At 45.2% G+C, this 22,648-nt stretch overlaps 1 protein-coding gene across 1 annotated transcript in view; it reads right to left on the bottom strand.

Annotated features, from left to right (window-relative positions):
- LOC116686611 (cytoplasmic aconitate hydratase) overlaps window positions 1-22,648 on the bottom strand; it is a 30,894-nt gene that overhangs the window by 3,592 nt on the left and 4,654 nt on the right. The window contains exons 4-19 of the mRNA XM_032511634.1: window positions 22,231-22,368; window positions 22,039-22,108; window positions 21,739-21,922; window positions 21,335-21,474; window positions 21,036-21,207; window positions 18,350-18,450; window positions 16,653-16,769; window positions 13,317-13,476; window positions 13,060-13,195; window positions 10,504-10,588; window positions 9,575-9,731; window positions 3,442-3,566; window positions 3,239-3,343; window positions 2,821-2,963; window positions 1,792-1,939; window positions 1,136-1,258 (exon numbers count right to left, since the gene is read on the bottom strand). Of these exons, the coding sequence (XP_032367525.1) occupies window positions 1,136-1,258; window positions 1,792-1,939; window positions 2,821-2,963; window positions 3,239-3,343; window positions 3,442-3,566; window positions 9,575-9,731; window positions 10,504-10,588; window positions 13,060-13,195; window positions 13,317-13,476; window positions 16,653-16,769; window positions 18,350-18,450; window positions 21,036-21,207; window positions 21,335-21,474; window positions 21,739-21,922; window positions 22,039-22,108; window positions 22,231-22,368 (2,104 nt within the window). The remainder of the gene's footprint in view (window positions 1-1,135; window positions 1,259-1,791; window positions 1,940-2,820; window positions 2,964-3,238; window positions 3,344-3,441; window positions 3,567-9,574; window positions 9,732-10,503; window positions 10,589-13,059; window positions 13,196-13,316; window positions 13,477-16,652; window positions 16,770-18,349; window positions 18,451-21,035; window positions 21,208-21,334; window positions 21,475-21,738; window positions 21,923-22,038; window positions 22,109-22,230; window positions 22,369-22,648) is intronic.

Below are 22,648 nucleotides of genomic sequence, written 5' to 3'. Positions count from 1 at the left end.
GGGGGTCCTTGGCCTGGAAAACGTTGAAGACCCCTGGTCTAGACTATTGTGAATTAAATGCAGGACTGGAAATTAAATTCCAAAAACCATTTTTAGCAAAAAGTCTCACTTACTTACTTTTTTTTGTTTCTGAGTCTACATGTTCACCCTCTCGACCTGATAATGAGTTTCCTTACATGCCGAGAAGACTTCATCCAATGAGATGGATTTATTCACTTGCAAAATATGAGTGCGTATTTCCTGATCCTCACCAGTGTGACGAGTGCCTTGTTGTTGTTTTTTTAAAGTTCTTGATACAAATCTGCATAAAGAGACATTTGAATATTTTGCTCGTGACTACTGAGTCACTCGATACTAAGACTTTTTTTTTTTTTTTTTTTTTTAAGCATCAGGCTCGTTGGAGATGAGCCACGTCTATGCAGATCGATCACCGGCTGCTGCATGCTGGGTAAAATTTGTGTCCCACTCGCTCTGATTATGCACACGTGGGCGACGATGACCTCACGAGATCAAGGCGGCTGCAGGTTTGAGCACGCCGCGCGGTTGCTTTTTTTTTTTTGTTTTTTTTTATACCAACTGGAAGACCCAGGGCATGCTGGGAAACGCAGGCCTCTGAGCCGATTGGTTCAGAATCGACTCAACATGATGACGTTGCGTAGACTTTTCATTAAATCTTTAATCGGAGGGATTTTAATTGTCAGTCGTCTGATGCATGTTGACAAATGTTGCTAATAGTGACGTTTAGAAGTCAGGGTGATTAAATCCGTTCAGATCACGGATCATCTACAGTCTGTTGATGATTATTATTATTATTATTATTATTATTATTATTATTATTATTATTAGGGGTCAAACCAAAGCGGCAGAACCCGTCTATGTCTGTTTAAGTTATTATTATTGTTTGTTGTCTGCTGCGTCGGCTCAATTGAGCTATGTCTAGCTCAATTCATATGAGCTAGACATATGAAACTTGGGGGAATAAGTGGAAACGGTGTGCATGTGCTTCTATAGAAATATGAACCCAATCGGCCACACGGTGGCGCTGTAATTAAGGTCTCAAAATGCCCATGTGTTCCATCTCATTAAACCTCAGTGCTAACTGTAGCTGGACCAGAGAGAACATGTTGACCCTCACCAGCAGGAAGGGGCCCTTGGCCGCCCAGTCCCTGGAGCTGCCCGAGCCGTACTCCTTGCCCGCGAGAACCAGCAGAGGGACGCCGGACTGCCGATATCTCTCCGCAGCATCAAACACATCCAGCTGGACAAACAGGGCACAGTATGCAAGAGTTAGTCCATGAAAAAAACAGCTCGTCCAGATTACACGACGCGAGGCAACCCTGAGGTCTTTGACCCTCCGGTTGTCCTCGGGGGGTCAAATTGACCCGTTTACATAAGAACTATTTGGGGCCTTTCCACCTTTATTTAATCAGAACTATGACCAAAGAATGTAGTAAAAAAAAAGCTTCAAAAACGCAGGAAAGATTCAGCAAACACGCTGAAAAAAGTGACCAAACTAAATCAGAAAAATCGCCAAAAGGGGACAAAAACTTGTTAAAAAGAAGTGATAAAAAAAAAGGCAAATGTGAGAAAAATCTGGTTAAAACAAACTACAAAAACGTAATAAAAGTGACAAAAAAATTGGAAAAAAAAAATCTACAAAAACACGGAGAAAAATGTAGGACAAAAACTTGTCAAATTGTCCAAATTTCGGCCCAGAAAACACCCAAAGTTGCAGGTCAATGGGGTTAAACATTTGAATGAGATTTGGTAAGAGGTGTGCTGCCCGCTGACCGTTTCTCCGGTTGGCAGGTGGAGGGTTTGGGGCGCCTGCTTGTTGAGGAACTTGTTAAAGAGGCGGATGTTGGCGAACGTCCCTCTGGCCATGACATCGTCGTTGCCGCGCCGCGAGCCGTACGAGTTGTAGTCCCGGGGGCTCAAACTGTCGGAAGACAAAGAGCGTTAATGGACGGACACGGCGCCTCCTAACTGTGATAACAGGAAGGACATAAAAGGACACATTTAAAACTAGATAGGACCATTTCCTGTTCAGTGGGTTATATAAACTGAACTGAAATTTAAATCAGAGAAGTAGTCTAAGTCTAGTGACGGTTATTGCCACTGTTCATCACTCCCCCCCCCCCCCCCCCCCCCCCCCCCCCCCCCCCCCCCCCCCCCCCCTCAACCGGCCCCGTCAGAAACCACCTACCAAGAGCCTGGGTCTGTCCCAGGTTTCTCCCTAAAAACCCTCGCCACTGTCACGCTAAATGCTTGCTCTTGGGGGAATTACTAGAACTGTTGGGGCTTTGTAAATTATAGGGCGTGGTCTAGACCTACTTGATCTGTAAAGTGTATTGAGATAACGTTTGTTATGATTTGACACTATAAATAAAACTGAATTGAATTAAAAGTGTTGCTTTTTTGAATGGAGTCTGGTGGGTTTAGCGCTAGCAACTTCAGAGCCGTTTCTGTTAAAAACAGAAAGGTCTTAGAGATGTTTTAAAGGTCTATCTCAGAAGGGATCACGTCCAAAATGTTATCAGACACTAAGAATAATAATCTGAGTCTGTCAGCGGCAAAACAAGCACTTTTGTGAAGGTAAACACAAGCTGGACAGTTGCCCTGATAACTAAACATTGTGGCTTGTTCCCCCGCTGCCGATTGCAGCGATCTCTCTTAATACTGGACCCATGTTAGAGATGGTAGTTCCCATCAGTCACTTAGACACAAAGACATGGGAACATGGGGTCCAGGTTGAAAAAAAAAAACGGTAGTTCCCCTTTAAAGCTCGGATGAAATGTTGAAAGCAGTGAGGACGCCCACCCCCTGTTGGTCAGGTAGCGGGCCGCAGAGCTGTTCCTGGCAATGTTCCCGGCAGGAGAAATGTGGTCCGTGGTGACGGAGTCCCCGAGGTTCAGCAGCACGTATGCGTCATGTATGGACTTGGGTGGCTTCAGCTCCATGGTCTGCGTAAAGAAAAAAAACAAAACAATAAAAATGTAAATTTCACATTTATTTCCATTGTGTCAGAATACGCGTTTTCATTGCCATTGCAAATTGGGGTTAGTCTGACATTTACAAACACAAAAATCAAAAGTGGACTTGCTCTAAATCATCATTATGTCCTAGCAAGTAAGTGGAAAATACAATAGTAGATTTAATGACCTAATGGCAGCCTTGGACTTAACTAATTATAGTTGTTCCATGTGTTTAGGGGGATTGGTGCATATTTTCTATTTACCAAACCGTCGAAGAACGGCGGTGACTTGATGTAGGTGGACTTGGGGTCCCAGGTATACAGCTTGTCAGAGGGAGCCACCAGAGAGTTCCAGCGTTCGTTCACTTTCTGAAACAAAACAACACAGCAAGATCCCAAAAGATTCAAACACACTGTTGGAACGCTTGCCCATTTTTATTTCCCCAACAGACTAAAGGTTACGCTACCTCTATCTTCTCATAGACTTCTTTGAACATGGATGGGATGACAAAGGTTCTCTCCACAGCCTGGATCTCCTCCCGTGTGGGCCAGATGTCCCTCAGGAAAATGTCTTTGCCTTCAGAGTCAACGCCTACAGAGGACACGAGGGCGGGAATAAGAAAACGTCAAACGACCTTTGGGTAATGCATCGAGCCCAGCAGTTGTTTTGGCTGCGAAGCTAAACCCAAAACATTTAAAATCACAAGTTTCAATACAAAGGTAATTTCCAACACCAAGGCTGACCTGATGACATCGCACAAAATGCAAAGAATGAAGAGTCAAGCTAAGCTTAGTCTAGAAGCATTTCCCGTAGTAAAGGGAAGACTGGAAGTTCAGTGTAGACTCCAGCTACCTCAGCAGAGCCACTATCATCTTCCAAGACTCCACCCATCCTGGCCATCACCTCGTCCCCCTAGAGACCTTCTTCACAACACACAGATTGATGTACCATGGTAGGAAAAGCACGGGTGTGGTCACAGCCATTAATGGTGGCTGCATTCCACCGAGGAGAGGCCCTGGTATTGTGTATGCTGACTCACTGAAATAGCTTACTGGGTCACTAGGTGGAATCGAGCCATTGTTATCGATTTCAGCTGTGCTTTTCCTATCATGACGAGTCAAAATGTCTGCCATAAAAAAAAAAAGGTATACTGCCCTCTGGGAGGCCCAAAACACACACCTCCAGATTCAGGTACCGTTTTTACAAGCAAGTTGCACATTCAATAAGAAAAACAAGCACTTTCGTCCACTGATGCTGCTACACACCTGCACGTATGCAACAATGTGCCATACATGTGCAATGCGCTATATATTTTGTACATAAAATGACAAACGTCGATGCCGATTCTAGACAGAAAACATTCTGACTGTTTAAAAAGCGCCAGTTATTGAGCTTGGAACGGAGGTACGATGCAAATCTCAGTAACGCAAAACCAAGTAGCTGAGAAGAAGAAACCATCAAGTAAAGTACAAACCCTTAAACTCTTGTCTAGAGTTGGGTTTGCTCCCTCGGTTGCTGTGGCCACTGACTGGCTACGAGGTCCACATCATTTAGCATTGAAACTGGCAATGGAGGTCAGTTCCCTCGACTACAATGACAAGTGGCTGGGACCGCATCCAATAATCGAAACTTAAGGGGTCTTTCGGAATCGTGGGCTATCCAGGCATCTGCACCACCTGTTGCAGCAGCAGAAGGGGAAGTCCAGCTTACGGAGTTCAGCGAGCAAAAACTGGACTCAAGCATGCTGACATTGTTTGGAAAATGCAGCATGGTCAAGAGGGTCTTGAGACGGGTTTGAACTTCAAACAGGATATCTTGGCTAAAAGCAAAGGCAAGTGTTAAGGCGGAGTTATGCTTCTGCAGGGGCTCTAGGCAGAGTTTTTACCATAGCCTACATAAGTGGCCTAAGGGTTCAAAATGAACAGGTGTCTGCGTAGTTCTAGCACATGTCTTTAAGGCCCCTGACACACCGGCCAGACGGCCGACCCTCAGCAGAAAAGGCATTTGGACTGATCGTTCTCCCCGAGTTGGTCAAAAAAGTGCCTCGAACACACCAAAGCAATGAGATGTAATATGTCTCCATTACAGCAGGCGGCACTAATCTGTATTGTCGCCAAAAAATGAAAACCATGGGTCTGGTTTCTGTGGAAATTCAAAGCCAGACTGTCGTGGCGGCTTGTTCAGAATAGGATCTCATATTTTACTATATCTTACTCATTGAAACGTGTTTCTGAAAACATTTTAAGGAGAAACAGGCCGGGCAGCTTCTGAATCGGTCTTTATTTCAGATCAACGAAGGTCAGTTTAAAAGAGTTGTCAGATTTTGAGAGACTCTGGTCCCGCTCATCCCGCCCCTCGTTTCCGGGTTGGCGCTCCACCAATCAGATTGGCCATTTGAGTCCAACTGTCGACAGTGCCCGCCTTCCAACTGGTTATGTCAGGTCGGCCAAAAGGAAGGCTGACGGCCACTCCCGACCTCGCCAGACTGTTGGACGGCCGATTATCGGGTTGGTGTGTCACGTGTGTGTGTATGCATGGGGAGTGTGTAGTCGAGCTGGGGAGAGAGTGACGGGGATTAGCTTTGAAGCAAGTACTGACTCGGAGGCACAGTGAGTGTCTCCCCCGTGCTTTCTGTAGCAGGAAAAGTTAAGCCTCTCCTTAATTGCACGTTTACGGTGAAGGAGATCCCGGAAATGAGTAGTGGAAAATACAATGCTACCAAGCCACGGCCCAAAAGATCAGAGTTGTCGCCGCGACGTGTAGTCACATCTTTTTAAGAGGCGCAGGTCAGGCTACGGCGAAGGGTCTGTCAATACACGTAACAACGTACATATCCACAGCGTCGATTTAGCGCAAGAGCATAATTTGGCCTTTAGTGGTGGAGAAACAGCAGCCACAGCAGGACATCGGAAGACATGCCAAAGCGGGCAAAACAAGGACTTTGGACAAGGTGAGAGGACTTTGGGAAGAGGAAATTCAGCTGGAAAGAGCTATGGGAAAAGGAAGGACGTGACATTAGCGTCCATGCGAGAGCGGTCTGTGGCGTGCTCACAAACTCCAAAAAACGTGAACCAGTGGCTTGATGCAGACCCAGTGTGTCCACTTGGCGGGAAAAAAAGCAAGCTTCAAAGATCCTCTAATCCTGCAAAACAGGCAGGAGTCTGTGTGTTGTAGGCGGTCGGAGAGTCCCGTAGAGTAAACGTAGCAAACTACTAGTAAACACTAGGGGTGTGCAAAAAAAAAATGGATTCAAAAATCGCAATTCAAGCTCTAATGATTCACAGAATTCTTCTAAACATTTTTTTTCACGGTAAGTCTACTGCGATCACGCGATACTTTATCGATCCCAAAGGGAAATTCAAGGTCCCAGTAGCTCGCAGACATCACAACATACATCATAACAAGATTCCGGCTTTCTTTTCCCGCTTCTCTGTAAAATTAAGTTAATTAAGCTGCCATCAAGCGTAGTCAGAAATGTCGAGATCTGTAGAGGGTCCGACAGAAGCAATAATTGTGAAATATATAGTCTGCTCGCGCTATGTTGCGGGGGTCTCACAAATGACAGTCCCGTGGCCACAGAAGAGCCAGATTGCTTACACTGGCCTGTGGATTTAATAACTAAGGTACAGTCTTGCCACCGTTGACTGGGTTTGATTATATTTTGTTGTCTTTGAAAATGGTTGATCGCTAAGTTCAGTAGGAGTTTTGGTCCAGTTGCTCTTTGTGGGGAGGCAGACTAGCGTATTCTGTTGGATGCACAGTTCAAAATAGGAGATTTATTGTGTTTCCATCTTAAGTGCACAGCTCACAAACCCCTTTTGGACGTGGTCTCGACGGGCTCCTTTTTTTGGGGGGGGGGTTTCAAACTAAAAGAAAGCTAGAGCTGCTGCCTGAGCAGTGAGGCAGAGGACGGGATGCGCTGCCTGAGAAAATGTTAAAGATGGTCGACAGTCAGTCACTTTTGCACTTGCTCATTCTTAAAGGAAGGAGAGAGTGGAGGGCCGATTGTGTGAGTTCAGTGGAGCGGACAGCTTGAAGAGACAGGCGCTACAAGAGAGCGTCTCGGACAGAGGGTGAGTACAGGTGCAGCGGCCATGGGCAGTATGAGAAAAGTAAAGTTTTTTGAATAAAAAGCATGCAAACATGTTCTAGAAGGAACACAAAATACAAGTAGGAGCCTGAAAATGCGCATGATACACTAGGTCCCCTTGGAACTGACATTCAGATGCATTGCAACCACAATAGTCACTATTGCATTCACGGACTAACCCTGAAAGGGATCTCTTTAAATCAATCAAGCGGTTTGGTGAATCAGATTGTAACAGGGTTGATGGGAAAATTTCATTTTACAATCCAAAAGACGGTAGCCAACGCAACAGCATCCCATTGTGAAAATACACTTCTACACAGTCCATGTTTGGCCTAGGGCTGGGCGATATGGACTCGTATCTTGGTATTTTTCGGCGGCTGACACACACACACACACACACACACACACACACACACACTTTACAAAGTGTTATATGAGATGTCACAACCCCTCACGTGTTTTAATAAACAGACTGTCAAAATAAAATGCAAAGACAGGGTTTCCTTCCCTGAATATACAGCTTCAGGAGATGAAAGATGATCTAAAATAAATATAATATAGATCTAAAACAAAAGTCCCATCTCTAAGAAAGCTCCTTTAGTTGTTTTCAACAACAATAAGACTGATTAAAAGAGGGATGGAGAGGACACAAAACTTTCTTAAACCATAACGCCGATTGTTCCCGTGCCATTCTCTGGTTTATCAGTGAAGAGTCTGTACTCTCAGAGCTGACTCCTTCAGGGTTTTTCCTGCAGGATCTCATGTACTGTATGTCTGTATCGTCACTACTCTGCCTTTTTATGAGCTACGATAATCTGGCCATGGGTCCCAGCTCTCTCCCGGGTCCAACAGGCGTCGTCTTGCATGCCAGAACTGAAGTTACATCCACCAACAACCAACAAAAATAGCACAAATGCAACTTTTCCATTCATGGTTAACAAAATCCAGCTGTGCAAATAACATCTAAAACTGTAGACAAATGTCAGCAGTGTGGACCGGTGTCTCTCCACGTTGCGGGAGGGTATGAGTGGCCGGGGGCGGAGCAAGGAAATTGAAGTTTCCAGCAGCAGTTTTGGCAAGAATACAGCATAAGATAACAATAACAGTGATAATAATAATAGCAATGAGACTGTTGTCAGTAAAAAATTTAAATTATAATAAATTATCAGTCTTCCCGTAGACCAACACTTAGTTTTTCTGGGTTCAACATTTTGATTTAAAACCTCCTTAAGATTGTTTTTGTTTGTTGTTTTGAAGTTCTTGAAGCTTTCTCCGACTTTTGTCGTCACTGTTCAATGTTTCCTAACTTTTCCCGAAGTTCTTTCTCACCTTTTACAACGTCTTTGTCGATTTTTCTTCTGCATTTTTGTTGTTGTTTTTTTTTCCCCCCTGCATTTTTCTTCTTCTTAAAATGATATGAAATGAAATACAGCCTTCACTTTCTGCTAGGTTGCTGCAGTGTGGAATGACAGGTGTGAGGGGTTGTGGGCGACGCTGACAGAGCGTGACCACTCTAACCGGTATGCGTAGTGACGCATGCCCGCGGGGCCGACAGCCAGGACCAAGCAGGCATGGGCAACCGCTGATGGCTTCTCCGAGTGTCTGCAGGAAAGGCGCAGAGGCTGGCGGCGCTTTTGCAGTCGCTGCTAAAAAATACCAGCTCATCAATCAAAAGCAGTGGTGGAGTACAGCACCGATGAATTGGCATTGCACTCGAGTCTTGTCGGACTCACATTGGACAGGGAAAAGAAAAAAAAAGAACAAAAACAGAGGGTTGCTGAATCAGAGCAGTGTTGCCGATACATAGGTTCTACTTGGGCGCCATGACCAGGTAGATTGAGACCTGCCCGGGTAGATGAAATCCAAAGTGCTTTCATCACACAGCCCCTCCCCCTCGTAAAATACTGAGCCGCGTGCATGACAGCGACAGTGCTTCACTTTAAGTTCAGAGGATATCGTTAGCAGTAGCATGTTGCTGGTGGTCTTGTCGTGGGATTAACTGTGCTACTGTCATTAGCAGATGTGAATCGCGCACGCGTCACATTGCGACGAGTGGCATGCGAGATGCTCACGAGAGACTTCTGTGATGTCACACAGTAACCCTAACCCGGTAAAAATGGCCCTACTTAACAAAGTGGGTTCACTGCTGGCTACGAGTTAGCATCAAACACAACAAAGGCCGTCAGTTGACTGGCGCTTTGAGCTAACGTTAGCAATCAAACAACCAGACGAATGCACGACTCACACGTGCACGTGACTCGGATCGGGTAATGACACTGATAAACCGTGGAAACGCCGCGGCCACACCCCTGTCAAAGCTCCCCAACCTTCAATTATTAGAGCGGCATTTAATGCTAGTAGCAGCTAAAGTAGCTTCGAGCCTCAAGCGGCGCTAAGGAGCAGGCTACATTGCCCAATTGCTCGACATAAGGACTAGTGTTGTTTTTTTTCAATGTGTGAGTTATTGCTCTCGTGGTGGTCACCCCCAAAATATTGAAAACCAACTCACCAATGGGTTCTTTCTCAAAGTCTATCCTCACGGTGCCGGCTATAGCGTAGGCGATGACTAGCGGCGGAGAAGCCAGGTAGTTGGCTCTGGTGTTGGGGTGGACTCGCCCTTCGAAGTTCCGGTTCCCTGATAGGACGCCTGCAGCGACCAGGTCTCCCTAAAAGACGAATTAAAGCAAACGTGGCACATTAAATGGGTTGCAACCTTCTCGCCAAGGGACTACAATTTACACTTAGCCAGATGCCTAACACTGGCATGTTCATTAATGTGCGTTGCCATTTGACCCTTGACCCATTTAACACTTTTACAAGAAGAAAAGTGGTACAAATATACATTTTTCTACTTGAAAATCAACGGCCTTGCCTTATTTACGTTGATAAACGTGTATTTCGGACTCAATTCAGAAAATGATTCTGGATATGACCACTTGTGTTTTTTCAAAGATAAGAATGACCACACAGTGGTTGTTTTTTTTTAACATGAATTATAACACAAAATGACAAAAAAAAACAAATCCCACTTCCATTTTTAATTGTGTTTCAGTAGAGACTGATTGCATTCCCTAAACATATACTGTATGTTATCTCAATCGTTTGAAAGTGTCCAGAAAGTTAAGACAACACGAGGGTTAAATGAATAAGTCAAAGGAGTACACGACAGAAAATGATGCATGCGTTTATATTTTGAAATGAGGTGTGCATCTACATGGCTCGTAAATAAAAATCTAAAAAAGGAGAAAAAGAGTAACAGGCAGACTAAAAGGAAAAGAGCAAAGGTGGGTTCGGTGCATTTAATGTTCTTGTGACAGGACATGAAGAGTGAAACGTGCTTGGGGAAAACAACAAGACAAAGAAGGACGAGAGAGAGAGCTCATGGGTGATTTGAGATGTGAAATGACAGCGGGGGATGATGTAACAGCCTCCGGGTACCTGGGTTATGGCGCTCACCACCGGCTCGGGGAGGGGCCCGCTGTTGCCTATACACGTCATGCAACCGTAGCCGACGACCTCGAAGCTAACGGGAAACACAAAATGATTTCGTTTACAAGGCGAGCACATATCTTCAAAGTGCTTCATAGTGACTTCCGCGGCAGCGCGAGAGACGCCTGGTCATGTCACGTTCGTACTCGAGCCGCTGGATTATGTAAACCAAAACATAGTCACGACAACTGAACGTGATTACTTGTCGACTTCTGGAAAGATGTCGCAATTAGTGAACTCAAACAGTGGGAAAAGGGAAATAAATCCACAGTAAGAACTGTGAAATTTGCCTTAACGCTTTTCCTATTTAGACTTCATATCAGAACACGAGAGAAAATAAGAGTGTACTGGCAAAACGTGACGGGCTGAGTAATTGTTTCTCGATTACTCTGGGTTTTTTTTGCTCATTGGGAGGAGAGATCCTAATCACGGTTACGTTTCGATGAATTGCACAGCTCTAATATGAATCATCGGGAAGTGGTTGACAAGTTCAGCGGTAAACTCCGTGCTCAGTCTAACAGTGGTAACTTTACTTTTATTAACAACGACAGCAGTGAGACTTGAACTTAGTGCTAATATGGTCGTTGCAAGAACGCAATTATTTTTGAATCCAAAGGTTTTATTTCAACCCTTTAATGCTCATGGAAATATTGGATTATACAGGATGTTTGTATCAATGTGATCATGTAACGTACCTTCATTTGTCAGGTATTGGATGAGTCAATAGAGACATTCATCAACATCTAGTTGCATCGATAAACAGGGTCTCGATATCATTTTTCAAAAATGTTTCACATATATTAATATATACTGGAATTGATGTAACATTTCTTACAGCGGTGTCAAGTTTACTTTAAGTAGAAATTTTGGGTATCCATCCATACTTTACTGGAGTTATTATTTTACAGCAGACGTTTTACTACTACTAAATCACATTTCAAGCAATTATATGTACTTTCTACCCATTACATATTTAAAAAAAAAAAATAGACTCGGTACTCCTATTTCCGTTCGGCTATTTTTCATTCCAGCTTCTCATCACAAAAAAAGAAAAGAAAAAGAAAAACACCAAAAAACTAAAACCTATCCAGATAAATCGCGCCATCCATATGTGGATTTTGAATTTTTGAGAATTTGACTGTGGTTGGATGAGAAGTATAAAATATATATATATATATATATATATTTTGGCATTTTTCAAAGTGGTTGGATGGAAAATCAAAACCCAAGTACCACAAGCGAAAAACTCCCCATCGAATTTGAAAAAGCATTTTGATATTATTTTTACTCCCCTCACATTACTTTTGCTTTTATACTTGAAGTAGTTTTGAAACCAGTACTTTTACACTTGAGTAAAAAGCTTGAGTTGATACTTCAACAGACGTCTTTTTTAACCCTAGTATCTATACTTCTACCGGAGTAATGAATGGGAATACTTTTGACACCTCTGATTACAGGTGATTTTAATTCATATTGTCCGTTCTTGTACTCTGACGTTATGTAAAATATACTGTCAATCAAACGGGGCCAATAACTGATTTGTGAGGCAGCCACCAGTTTATGTATTTTCTGAGATTTCTGATTGATTTTTAACCAAGATGTAGTCAGAGGTAGTTTAAAACTGTAATTTCCTTTTACTTATTGGCCAACATTTTTCTTCCTCGGTGGATCCAGTGAACTTTGCTCAGGTGTCAAAAAGTGTGGAACTCAATCCTGTAATCTATGAGTTTGTGAGCCATCTCCACAACAGAGAACATTTTGTTATAAAATCTAAGTAGTAAAAAAAAAGCTAGTAAGGGCACGCGGGTAGCTCAATTGGTAGAGCGGGCGCCCATGTATTTAACCCCAGGTTCGCCCCCCCCCCCCCCCCCCCCCCCCCCCCCCCCCCCCCCCCCCCCCCCCCCCCCCCCCCCCCCCCCCCCCCCCCCCCCCCCCAACCCCCCTTTCATGTCTTCAGCTGTCCTGTCAACATAAAAGGCCTAAAATGCTCCAAAACAATCTTTAAAAAAAAATAAAAGCTATCATGTGGACTATGTTGAACTTCCCATAGAACATGATTCAGTGTTTCTTTAAGGATTTTTTTTAGCAGTTGGGGGTAGGTCCCACCACCCCCCCCCCCCACCAACAGAACTGACAAGTTGAACATTGCTCAATTAGAACGGACACACCACGGTGACGGTTTTGGTGGAGCTGTGGGTTTAACAGTCAACTCGGAAGAAAGTGAACAGTTTGGCAATAAGCAACCACAACACAACAGCATGTGGCATTAAACTGGACTGGCCCAATAACCTCTGGATAGTTCTCCTTGTTGTTAAATTGTATTGCACTATGGTAGCAGGACAATTTGAAATAAACCCGCAACTACATTGTGCGTCTGCCCTATTTCTGATACTGTGGCAGTAGAAATTTTGCCGTGGCGGGCCACCACTTCACTAACGAGGAGAAACACTGTGTTCGGATTATCCACATAGACAACTGGCTGAAAGAGGAATTTGAGCAGCTCACCCCAGCTGAAAGAGGTAGTCCATGACACCGCTCTCCTTCAGGTAGGTGGTGACCACGCCGCTGCCTGGTGACAGGCTGGTCTTTATGTACGGCTTCACGCTCAGGCCGCGCTCTATCGCTTTTTTCGCAAGGAGCCCTGGAAGAAAAGCATTTCACTTTTACAACTTTGTCGAATAATTGGGAGTAAACAGAGAATCCACCTGCCCAAAATCCCAGATATCCCAGAAATGCCTCTAAGAGAGGTGCTGCGCACCCACCGGCTCCGAGCATGACGGACGGGTTGCTCGTGTTGGTGCAGCTGGTGATGGCGGCGATGACCACGGAGCCGTGGCTTAACGTGTACTCTTTTCCATCGAACTGGAAGGGGACCGCGGTGCCGTGATGCTCCGGCGCCACCTGGAAACCCTTGAAGCCTTGCTGAAAATGTCCCAGACCGACATGGAACAAGTTACTTTGTGGAGTCAAACAGCACCCTGCAAGTAACAGCAACTGAGTCGTGAACGCACGTTCAAAGCCATTACTGATGAAAAAGGGCTGCGTGTTGTTGTTTTTATACTTGAGCTGATATTTGAGTTTTTCCTAACAATTCCAAAACTATACTTTAAGCTTAGATTAGATTTAGCACACTACTTTATTTTACAAAAGAAGCAACATTTCAAAAAATCAAATATTAAATGTCTAGCCAGAAAGCAACCACATACAAAAGGCTAACAATGACAAAATGTTGTTAAAAATCCCAAACTATCTTACGCAGAACAAAAACAGAGCTGAATTAGCGACGCTTCTTTCACATCTACTGCAGTCAGATTTACTGTATTCACTCCGAAGGAATCACTTCACATGAGTCGGCACTTTTAATGACATTTTGAACATGTTTAGAGGCTAGAAATGCATTTAAAACTTGCCCCATTTAAGTCTGTTGGGTGCTAACTCTAGCGGGAGGATAACTCTGTGTAGGCAGCCCTGATTGGTTTTGTTTTTCTCTCTACTGACAGACCTCCTAATGTACAAACAACAGAGATACATGTTGGAATAGACTGGAATTCTCCTTTAAGGAGTCTCCCCCTGCTGGAAGTCAGGTAGAAAGCAGGTTTAAGGAGTCTCCCCCTGCTGGAGATCAGATAGGATGCAGGTTTAAGGAGTCTCCCCCTGCTGGAGATCAGATAGGATGCAGGTTTAAGGAGTCTCCCCCTGCTGGAGATCAGAATAAAGCAGGTTTAAGGAGTCTCCCCCTGCTGGAGATCAGATTAAAGCAGGTTTAAGGAGTCTCCCCCTGCTGGAGATCAGATAGGATGCAGGTTTAAGGAGTCTCCCCCTGCTGGAGATCAGATAGGAAGCAGGTTTAAGGAGTCTCCCCCTGCTGGAGATCAGATAGGAAGCAGGTTTAAGGAGTCTCCCCCTGCTGGAGATCAGATAGGAAGCAGGTTTAAGGAGTCTCCCCCTGCTGGAGATCAGATATAAAGCAGGTTTAAGGAGTCTCCCCCTGCTGGAGATCAGATAGGAAGCAGGTTTAAGGAGTCTCCCCCTGCTGGAGATCAGATAGGATGCAGGTTTAAGGAGTCTCCCCCTTCTGGAGATCAGATAGAAAGCAGGTTAGGAGTCTCCTTCTGGAGATCAGATAGAAAGCAGGTTTAAGTCTCCCCCTGCAGGAGATCAGATAGGAAGCAGGTTTAAGGGTCTCCCCTGCGGAATTCAGATAGAAAGCAGGTTTAGGAGGCTCACCCTGCTGGAGCAGAATAATGCAGGTTTAAGGAGTCTCCCCTGCTAGAGATCAGATAGGAAGCAGGTTAAGGAGTCCCCCTGCTGGAGATCAGATAAAGCAGGTTTAAGGAGTTCCCCCTGCTGGAGATCAGATAATGCAGGTTTAAGGAGTCTCCCCCTGCTGAGATAGATAGGAAGCAGGTTTAAGGAGTCTCCCCTGCTAGAGATCAGTAGGATGCAGGTTAAGGAGTCTCCCCTCTGGAGATCAGATAAGAAGCAGGTTTAAGGAGTCTCCCCCTGCTGGAGATCAGTATAAAGCAGGTTTAAGGAGTCTCCCCCTGCTGGAGATCAGATAGGAAGCAGGTTTAAGGAGTCTCCCCCTGCTAGAGATCAGATAGGAGCAGGTTTAAGGAGGCTCCCCTGGGAGATCAGATAGGAAAGCAGGTTTAAGGAGTCTCCCCTGTGGAGATCAGATAGGAAGCAGGTGTTAAGGAGTCTCCCCTGCGGAGATCGATAGAAGCAGGTTTAAGGAGTCCCCCCTGCAGGAGATCAGATATAAGCAGGTTTAAGGAGTCTCCCCCTGCTAGAATCAGATAGGAAGCAGGTTTAAGGAGTCCCCCCCCCTGCAGGAATCAGATAGGAAGCAGGTTAAGGACTCCCCTCTGCAGGAATTCAGATAGGAAGCAGGTTTAAGGAGTCCCCCCCTGCAGAAATTTAGATAGGAAGCAGGTTTAAGGAGTCCCCCCCTGCTAGAGATCAGATAGGAAGCAGGTTTAAGGAGTCCCCCCCTGCAGGAATTCAGATAGGATGCAGGTTTAAGGAGTCTCCCCCTGCTGGAGATCAGATATAAAGCAGGTTTAAGGAGTCTCCCCCTGCTGGAGATCAGATAGGATGCAGGTTTAAGGAGTCTCCCCCTGCTGTAGATCAGATAGGAAGCAGGTTTAAGGAGTCTGCCCCTGCTGGAGATCAGATAGGAAGCAGGTTAAGGAGCTGCCCCGCAGGAATTCAGATAGGAAGCAGGTTTAAGGAGTCCCCCCCCTGCAGGAATTCAATAGAAGCAGGTTAAGGAGCCCCTCTGAGGAATTCAGATAGGAAGCAGGTTTAAGGAGTCCCCCCCTGCAGGAATTAGATGGGAAGCAGGTTTAAGGAGTCCCCCCTGCTAGAGATCAGATAGGAAGCAGGTTTAAGGAGTCCCCCCCTGCAGGAATCAGATAGGATGCAGGTTTAAGGAGTCTCCCCCTGCTGGAGATCAGATATAAAGCAGGTTTAAGGAGTCTCCCCCTGCTGGAGATCAGATAGGAAGCAGGTTTAAGGAGTCCCCCCCTGCAGGAGATCAGATAGGATGCAGGTTTAAGGAGTCTCCCCCTGCTGGAGATCAGATAGGATGCAGGTTTAAGGAGTCTCCCCCTGCTGGAGATCAGATAGGAAGCAGGTTTAAGGAGTCTCCCCCTGCTGGAGATCAGATAGGAAGCAGGTTTAAGGAGTCCCCCCCTGCAGGAATTCAGATAGAATGCAGGTTTAAGGAGTCTGCCCCTGCAGGAATTCAGATAGGAAGCAGGTTTAAGGAGTCCCCCCCTGCAGGAGATCAGATAGAAAGCAGGTTTAAGGAGTCCCCCCCTGCAGGAGATCAGATAGAAAGCAGGTTTAAGGAGTCAAACTGGATGCTTTGTCCCTTCATATTTTACAGTCTAGGATCTGTACCAAAAGGTATTGCGATTTTTTCCCCAACCTTACTGACAAGTTGTTAGAAAATTACATATACACGTTCTTAATGTGATACTTAAACTTGCACCTCGGCCTGTACATGCTTGTACATCATATTTTATGTTTATCCTTTTTTCCACACTAGTTCTTGATTGTTCTGTGATGCATGAGAGCGTACTGGTACCGACCTTTGCTCCCAGGCAGCTTTCAAAGTCCGTTTTCATGTCAGACACAGAAATTCTGTCCTGAGGTCTTTTGGGCCCGCTACAGCATGGAACCACGGCGCTCAGATCCAGCTCTACAACTGAGAGAGAGAGAGAGAGAGAGAGAGAGAGAGAGAGAGAGAGAGAGAGATCAGGATGTACTGGTGGTTCATTTCATCTATCTTTGCCTCACCATTTTAAAATGACAAAACATGATTGGCAATTTATCTTTTCTGTGCAACTCGTTATTTTGTTAATTTCAGTGTGCGTGGTGCTGCAATAGCAGCACTCGGCACAATGCTATTATTGCCATATTATTATTATTATTCGCCTGTTTTTTGCCCACTACACCCAAAGCGTTGCCAACCCGCGAACACATACACCGAAATGTGGGGTATGATCGGGAATGGCGGGGCATGACTTTCAACAAGATTTGCCGCGTGGTTTTACCGAAATCGGCAAAAATCGGCCAAAAATGTCCATAGAATGAATGGGGAAATGTTCGGGGAATCTCTCAACATCGCACAAAAACCCCCCTCTTTGGGACCGTGCTGCGTCGCCATACTTTAACGTAGAAACATGATTAAAAGTTTAACCGAAGACAAGACTTTGGTGTTTATTGGTGAATGGGCGTTCGATATCAAGCACGGTTTCTCAAAATCCGGTTTACGTATCGTCCCGTTTTCAGACCGGCTCGATTTTCCAATGTGTGTGTAGTGGCGGAATGTTCGGAGCTAGAGTGGGGGACAGAGTGGGAGACTAAAAGTTATCTTTTTTTTTTCCTATAACTTGCCCCCACGCCAACAATTCTAACTTGTCATGGACAATTTATACATCAAAACGTAGGTATTATTTTCTTAGTTTCATCCAAATGTGATTTATGTGATATGATGTATACTTTCGCTCACGCGACCTTTCAATGAGAACAGTTCCACATTTTCCTCCATTCACTGTAAGTGAACATGTCCACATTTCTGAGCAAAAGCAGAGCGAAGGACCTTTTTACATAGCTGATACGCCCACATTTTAAAGTTATCCACATAAATTTATCTCAATACGTCACAAGGGCCTTGTGGTGCACACGAGAACCTCAATAATTGATATCTTGTATCCTTTTGGTGATATGATCATTTGTTTTGAGAGCTTGATCAGTCTCGGAATAGCATTGTAAACAGCAGGTGCCAGGTGCAGTCGTTAAACTGACTACATATCAAAGAGATGACATCACAGAGAGGAAAGGCTTCCTTTTGGTCCTTAGTAACCAGGCAACCATACTTTGTATGTCTGGCTGTGGACATCCATCTGTTCCCTCTCTCTCAGAACACACACAGACAGACAACACACACGTCCTAACATCTTAAATAGGTTTTAAAGAGTTATATCTCTGAAGGGTTAGAAATCTTTTTTTTATTAAGTTTATTTGCTGTTCGGATGTGCACAAGTAGTAGGCACACTGATAAAATTTCTGCGGAATTTTCTAGTTTTATTATGTTGTTTGTGTTTAGTGTCAGGTTACAACTGGTGTGGTCTTTCTTACAGTGTAATCAGGATGTGGGCATGTCACTCTGTTGTGTCTTTTTGGCACAAATACAAACACTATTTTACCTTTTTAAGAGAAAACTATAATTAAAAAAAACCTATATTAAAACTGCCAAAAACGTCAAAATGATGTAACGACTGACCCGAGTGTAATCTGGATCCTGAGAGACGTCGTCGTAGTCTCGGAACATGGCCACCGCCTTCAGGTACTTTGTAATGTAGGCCAGCTGCTCGGCATCTCTGCCTGAGTACAAAGAAATGGAAACAGAGCGCTGAATATAATTTCTTGTGACAAGTCAGAGGGGTTTTTAATGGAGGTCACGTTTTGCAATAGAAGGGAACCTGATAACTCAAAATGTGGGCAAATCAAATTAGGGATGTTATTCATTATAAAACAATATACTTGTGATTATATATTTAAGTACTTATTAAGTGTGTTGCGTATTAAAAGAAAAAAAGGCTTTACATCCATTAACTGCTAGTTAAAGTGGCAGTCCTCACACGGTGGACTGGTGTTCGTTATAGGGACAGCCTGTGGATAAAAACTCGTCTGGTTGTAGTCGCAGAGGAAAGAAGTTGTTGAAATTCTCTGCAGAATCATAAGTAACGTTAGTCTAACTGAATGTGCAGCTGGCAAACAACATCATGTTTTGTTTAGGAAGGAATAGCTAGTCTACGTCCACAAAGTTCCACTTCTGGGACCGCTCCGGTGCTGCCTGACGGCCGTTTTACAGTGGACGCATCCGGGCATGCGCGCGCCAATGTGACGTCTCCTTTTTTGGTCCGGTGTCCGTTACCTTTCTCTTACTTTGTGTTGGAATTTCCACACCGGTAGATATCTGAGGACTATGGTAACCTGGTCCTCAGGTCTCTGCAGGGTAAATCCAGACAGCTAGCTGGACTATCTTTTCACTTTGAGGACATGTTACCTGTCCTCAGTCTCTGTCTGCAGGGTAAATCCAGACAGCTAGCTGGACTATCTGTCCAATCTGAGGACTATGGTTACCTGGTCCTCAGGTCTCTGCAGGGTAAATCCAGACAGCTAGCTAGACTATCTGTCCAATCTGAGGACTATGGTTACCTGGTCCCAGTCTCTGCAGGGTAAATCCAGACAGCTAGCTAGACTATCTGTCCAATCTGAGGACTATGTTACCTTTCCTCAGATCCTCAGGGTAAATCCGACGCTAGCTAGACTATCTGTCCAATCTGAGGACTATGGTTACCTGGTCCTCAGATCTCTGCAGGTAAATCCAGACAGCTAGCTAGACTATCTGTCCAATCTGAGGACTATGGTTCCTGGTCCTCAGATCTCTGCAGGGTAAATCCAGACAGCAGCTAGACTACTGTCCAATAGAGACTATGGTTCCTGGTCCTCAGATCTCTGCAGGGTAAATCCAGACAGCTAGCTAGACTATCTGTCCAATCTGAGGACTATGGTTACCTGGTCCTCAGATCTCGCAGGTAAATCCAGACAGCTAGCTAGACTATCTGTCAATCTGAGACTATGGTACCTGTCCTCAGATCTCTGCAGGGTAACACCAGACAGCTAGCTAGACTATCTGTCCAATCTGAGGACTATGGTTACCTGGTCCTCAGTCTCTGCAGGGTAAATCCAGACAGCTAGCTAGACTATCTGTCCATCTGAGGACTATGGTTACCTGGTCCTCAGGTCTCTGCAGGGTAAATCCAGACAGCTAGCTAGACTATCTGTCCAATCTGAGGTTCCTGTTGCACGGCTAAAACTACTTCTGAACGTACACATGTTCCACCGAAACAAGTTCCTTCCCGAGGTTATTTTGCAGCGTCTCCGTCATTGAGTACGGAGCTTAGCACCGCCCAAGACGATTGTGATTCGCATGCAGAAATGCCGATAAACTAGAGAACGTTTTTCTTCCATCCCGGAATGCTATATGGACTAGCTAGTTAGACCCTCCTCCTCAGAGCTGTGAAGGAATGTCTGGCAAATTGAGACTAAGGAACAGCTAAAGGTTATCTAAGAGAATTTTTAGTTTAGTTTGTTAAGTTATGTTTAGTCACACGAAACCCTTTTAACTTGCTTTTTTTTTAAATATGTTAGGTCCACATGTGTGTGTGTTATGTGGTGAATCTGAAAATGAACCGCTACTGCCTCTGTCTGCTCTATCCACTGAAAACAATTAGGAGAAATCAGCTCAGTCTGACGTCGTGTTGCCTGAGCTCATTACTATTCACAGGTGCTGATAGCCTGGCTCTCATTGGCTAGCTGTTAGCCAATCAGAGTCAAGCAGCTTAGCTGGTTGAATATTAATGAGAACTGGCCCAAATGGAGCCGAGTCTTCCCGCAGGCTTTCTATACCACGCTAGAACGGCTTGAAACAAGGTAACCACGTTACAGGGTCCATGGTAGAACTTCAGACATCACCATAAAGTCGTGAAATATGTGTGGCAGGACATCTTTAAATCAGCCAGGACTGAAATGGACGTCAATCACAGCATAGCTACCGTGACACATTCCACTATATAAAGACTGGCGGGTTAAATCGGCCGTCCCACGCGTTGTTGGTTGACGCGGAACGCATGTCCAAGCCTCACGGACGCGTGAACAGGACTCATTGCTCTCTTGTCTTACGGACAAGACAGTTAATGATCGGTTAACAAGGGTCGGCTATCGGCCCAAAAAACCTCCCTAGATCAATCTTGTGTACTGTGATGGTGCTGAAGTTAACGTGTAGAAGTGACTACGTCCATGAGGTTTCATGTCAAGTCAAACGTGGAGTTTGGGACGTGCCGGTCAAGCCACCCGAGCCCCTCATGCGACATCAGGTCCACATTCTACGGCGTGGCACCCACCGGTCTGCCTGAGGTACTGAATGCTGACGTCGTCCACGGGGAAGAAGGCTGCCGTGGCGCCGTACTCGGGACACATGTTGGCGATGGTGGCTCTGTCGGCGATGGACAGCTGAGCAACACCTGGGCCGAAAAACTCCACGAACTTCCCAACGACACCCACCTGACGGAGGTGCTGAGAGCACAAAGGGGAGAGGGGTACTGTTAGAATCTGATGCTCAACAAAACAGACATAACCCCAAAAATAATCAAACATGTCACTGCATACCTTGTGTAAAGCGTGCAAAAGGGATTATAATCACCTTGGTAACTGTGAGGACAATGTCAGTGGAGGTAATGAACTTGTCCGGGGTCCCGGACAGCTTGTACCCCACCACCTCAGGCAGGACCATGCTTATTGGCTGACCCAGCATGACCGCCTCGGCCTCAATTCCACCCACACCTGAGGGTTTTATGACAAATATACGATCAATGATCAATTCAAGTCATTTTATGTGGTCGTTGTCTTGTTATCTGCCAGCTGGTCTATGTCCGTCGTGTCTCCCGGGATTGCTCCGGTGCTGGAAACAGGACATTCTGGGTTTTAAGATCACATCACTGGAAACCACTTCCTCTGTGAGCCCGGTTTACAGCCTCCCACCAAGATGTAGAACACACCACTGCATATATAATGTTTGAAACGGACATAACCAAGACGTGGTCTTACCCCAGCCCAGGACTCCCAGCCCATCAATCATTGTGGTGTGGGAGTCGGTGCCCACCAGGCTATCGGGGTAGAAGTACCCCTCGTAGTTAAACACCACTCTAGCCAAGTACTCCAGGTTGACCTGGTGAACAATCCCCGAACCAGGAGGAATGATCCGCATGTTCCTGAAGGCTTTAGAGCCCCACTGAGAAGAAGGAAGAGGGGCAACATGTCTACAGGGTTAAAGACATCTTTTCATAACTATCTACTGGATATATAAGAAATGTAGACCTCACACTGGGATTTGTTCACTTGTCACACCTTTAAGAACTGAAATCTCTCTCTGTTGCGGTCAAACTCCAGGTCCTGGTTTTTCTGAAGGCTGTCAGACCTAAAAAGGAGGTGGGTTTAGAGAAAAGAAACTAATCGGATCACGTGTTTTAAAGCCTCGGCAAACTGATGAAACGGTATGTTTGAACTGAGACCAAAAGAGTTTGATGAACCTGGTCTTACTTCCGGTTAAAGTCCACTTGGATGGAGTGATCGATGACGAGATCGGCGGGGCAAACGGGGTTGATCTTCTCCGGGTCGCCGCCTAGTTTCGTCACCGCGTCCCGCATGGCGGCAAAGTCCACCACGGCGGGGACCCCCCTGCGAGGAGGGTTCAGGGACACCGCACAGGGCGGGGAGATCAATCAATTTGGTCGTTTAACTCAAATGTGTCGTCGGTTTTCTCCTTAACATCGGCCCTCCCCCCAGTTAAAAAAAAAATGGTAGTCACCCTCAATCCTGCAACAAATGGTTTAATTTTAGTCCTGTGGTGTTTTATTGCTATTTGTTGATTTTTTTTATATTCTGGGAACTGTTTTTAACTCCTTGCTACTGTGGCACTTTGGGATTTCAAATGAAATGTAAAGGGCATTATAAATAA

The sequence above is a fragment of the Etheostoma spectabile genome, unplaced genomic scaffold (assembly GCF_008692095.1).
Source record: "Etheostoma spectabile isolate EspeVRDwgs_2016 unplaced genomic scaffold, UIUC_Espe_1.0 scaffold403, whole genome shotgun sequence".
NCBI classification, from domain to species: Eukaryota; Metazoa; Chordata; class Actinopteri; order Perciformes; family Percidae; genus Etheostoma; species Etheostoma spectabile.
The sequence above is the reverse complement of the archived record's forward strand: the minus strand, read 5'-3'. Positions and strand labels throughout refer to the sequence as shown.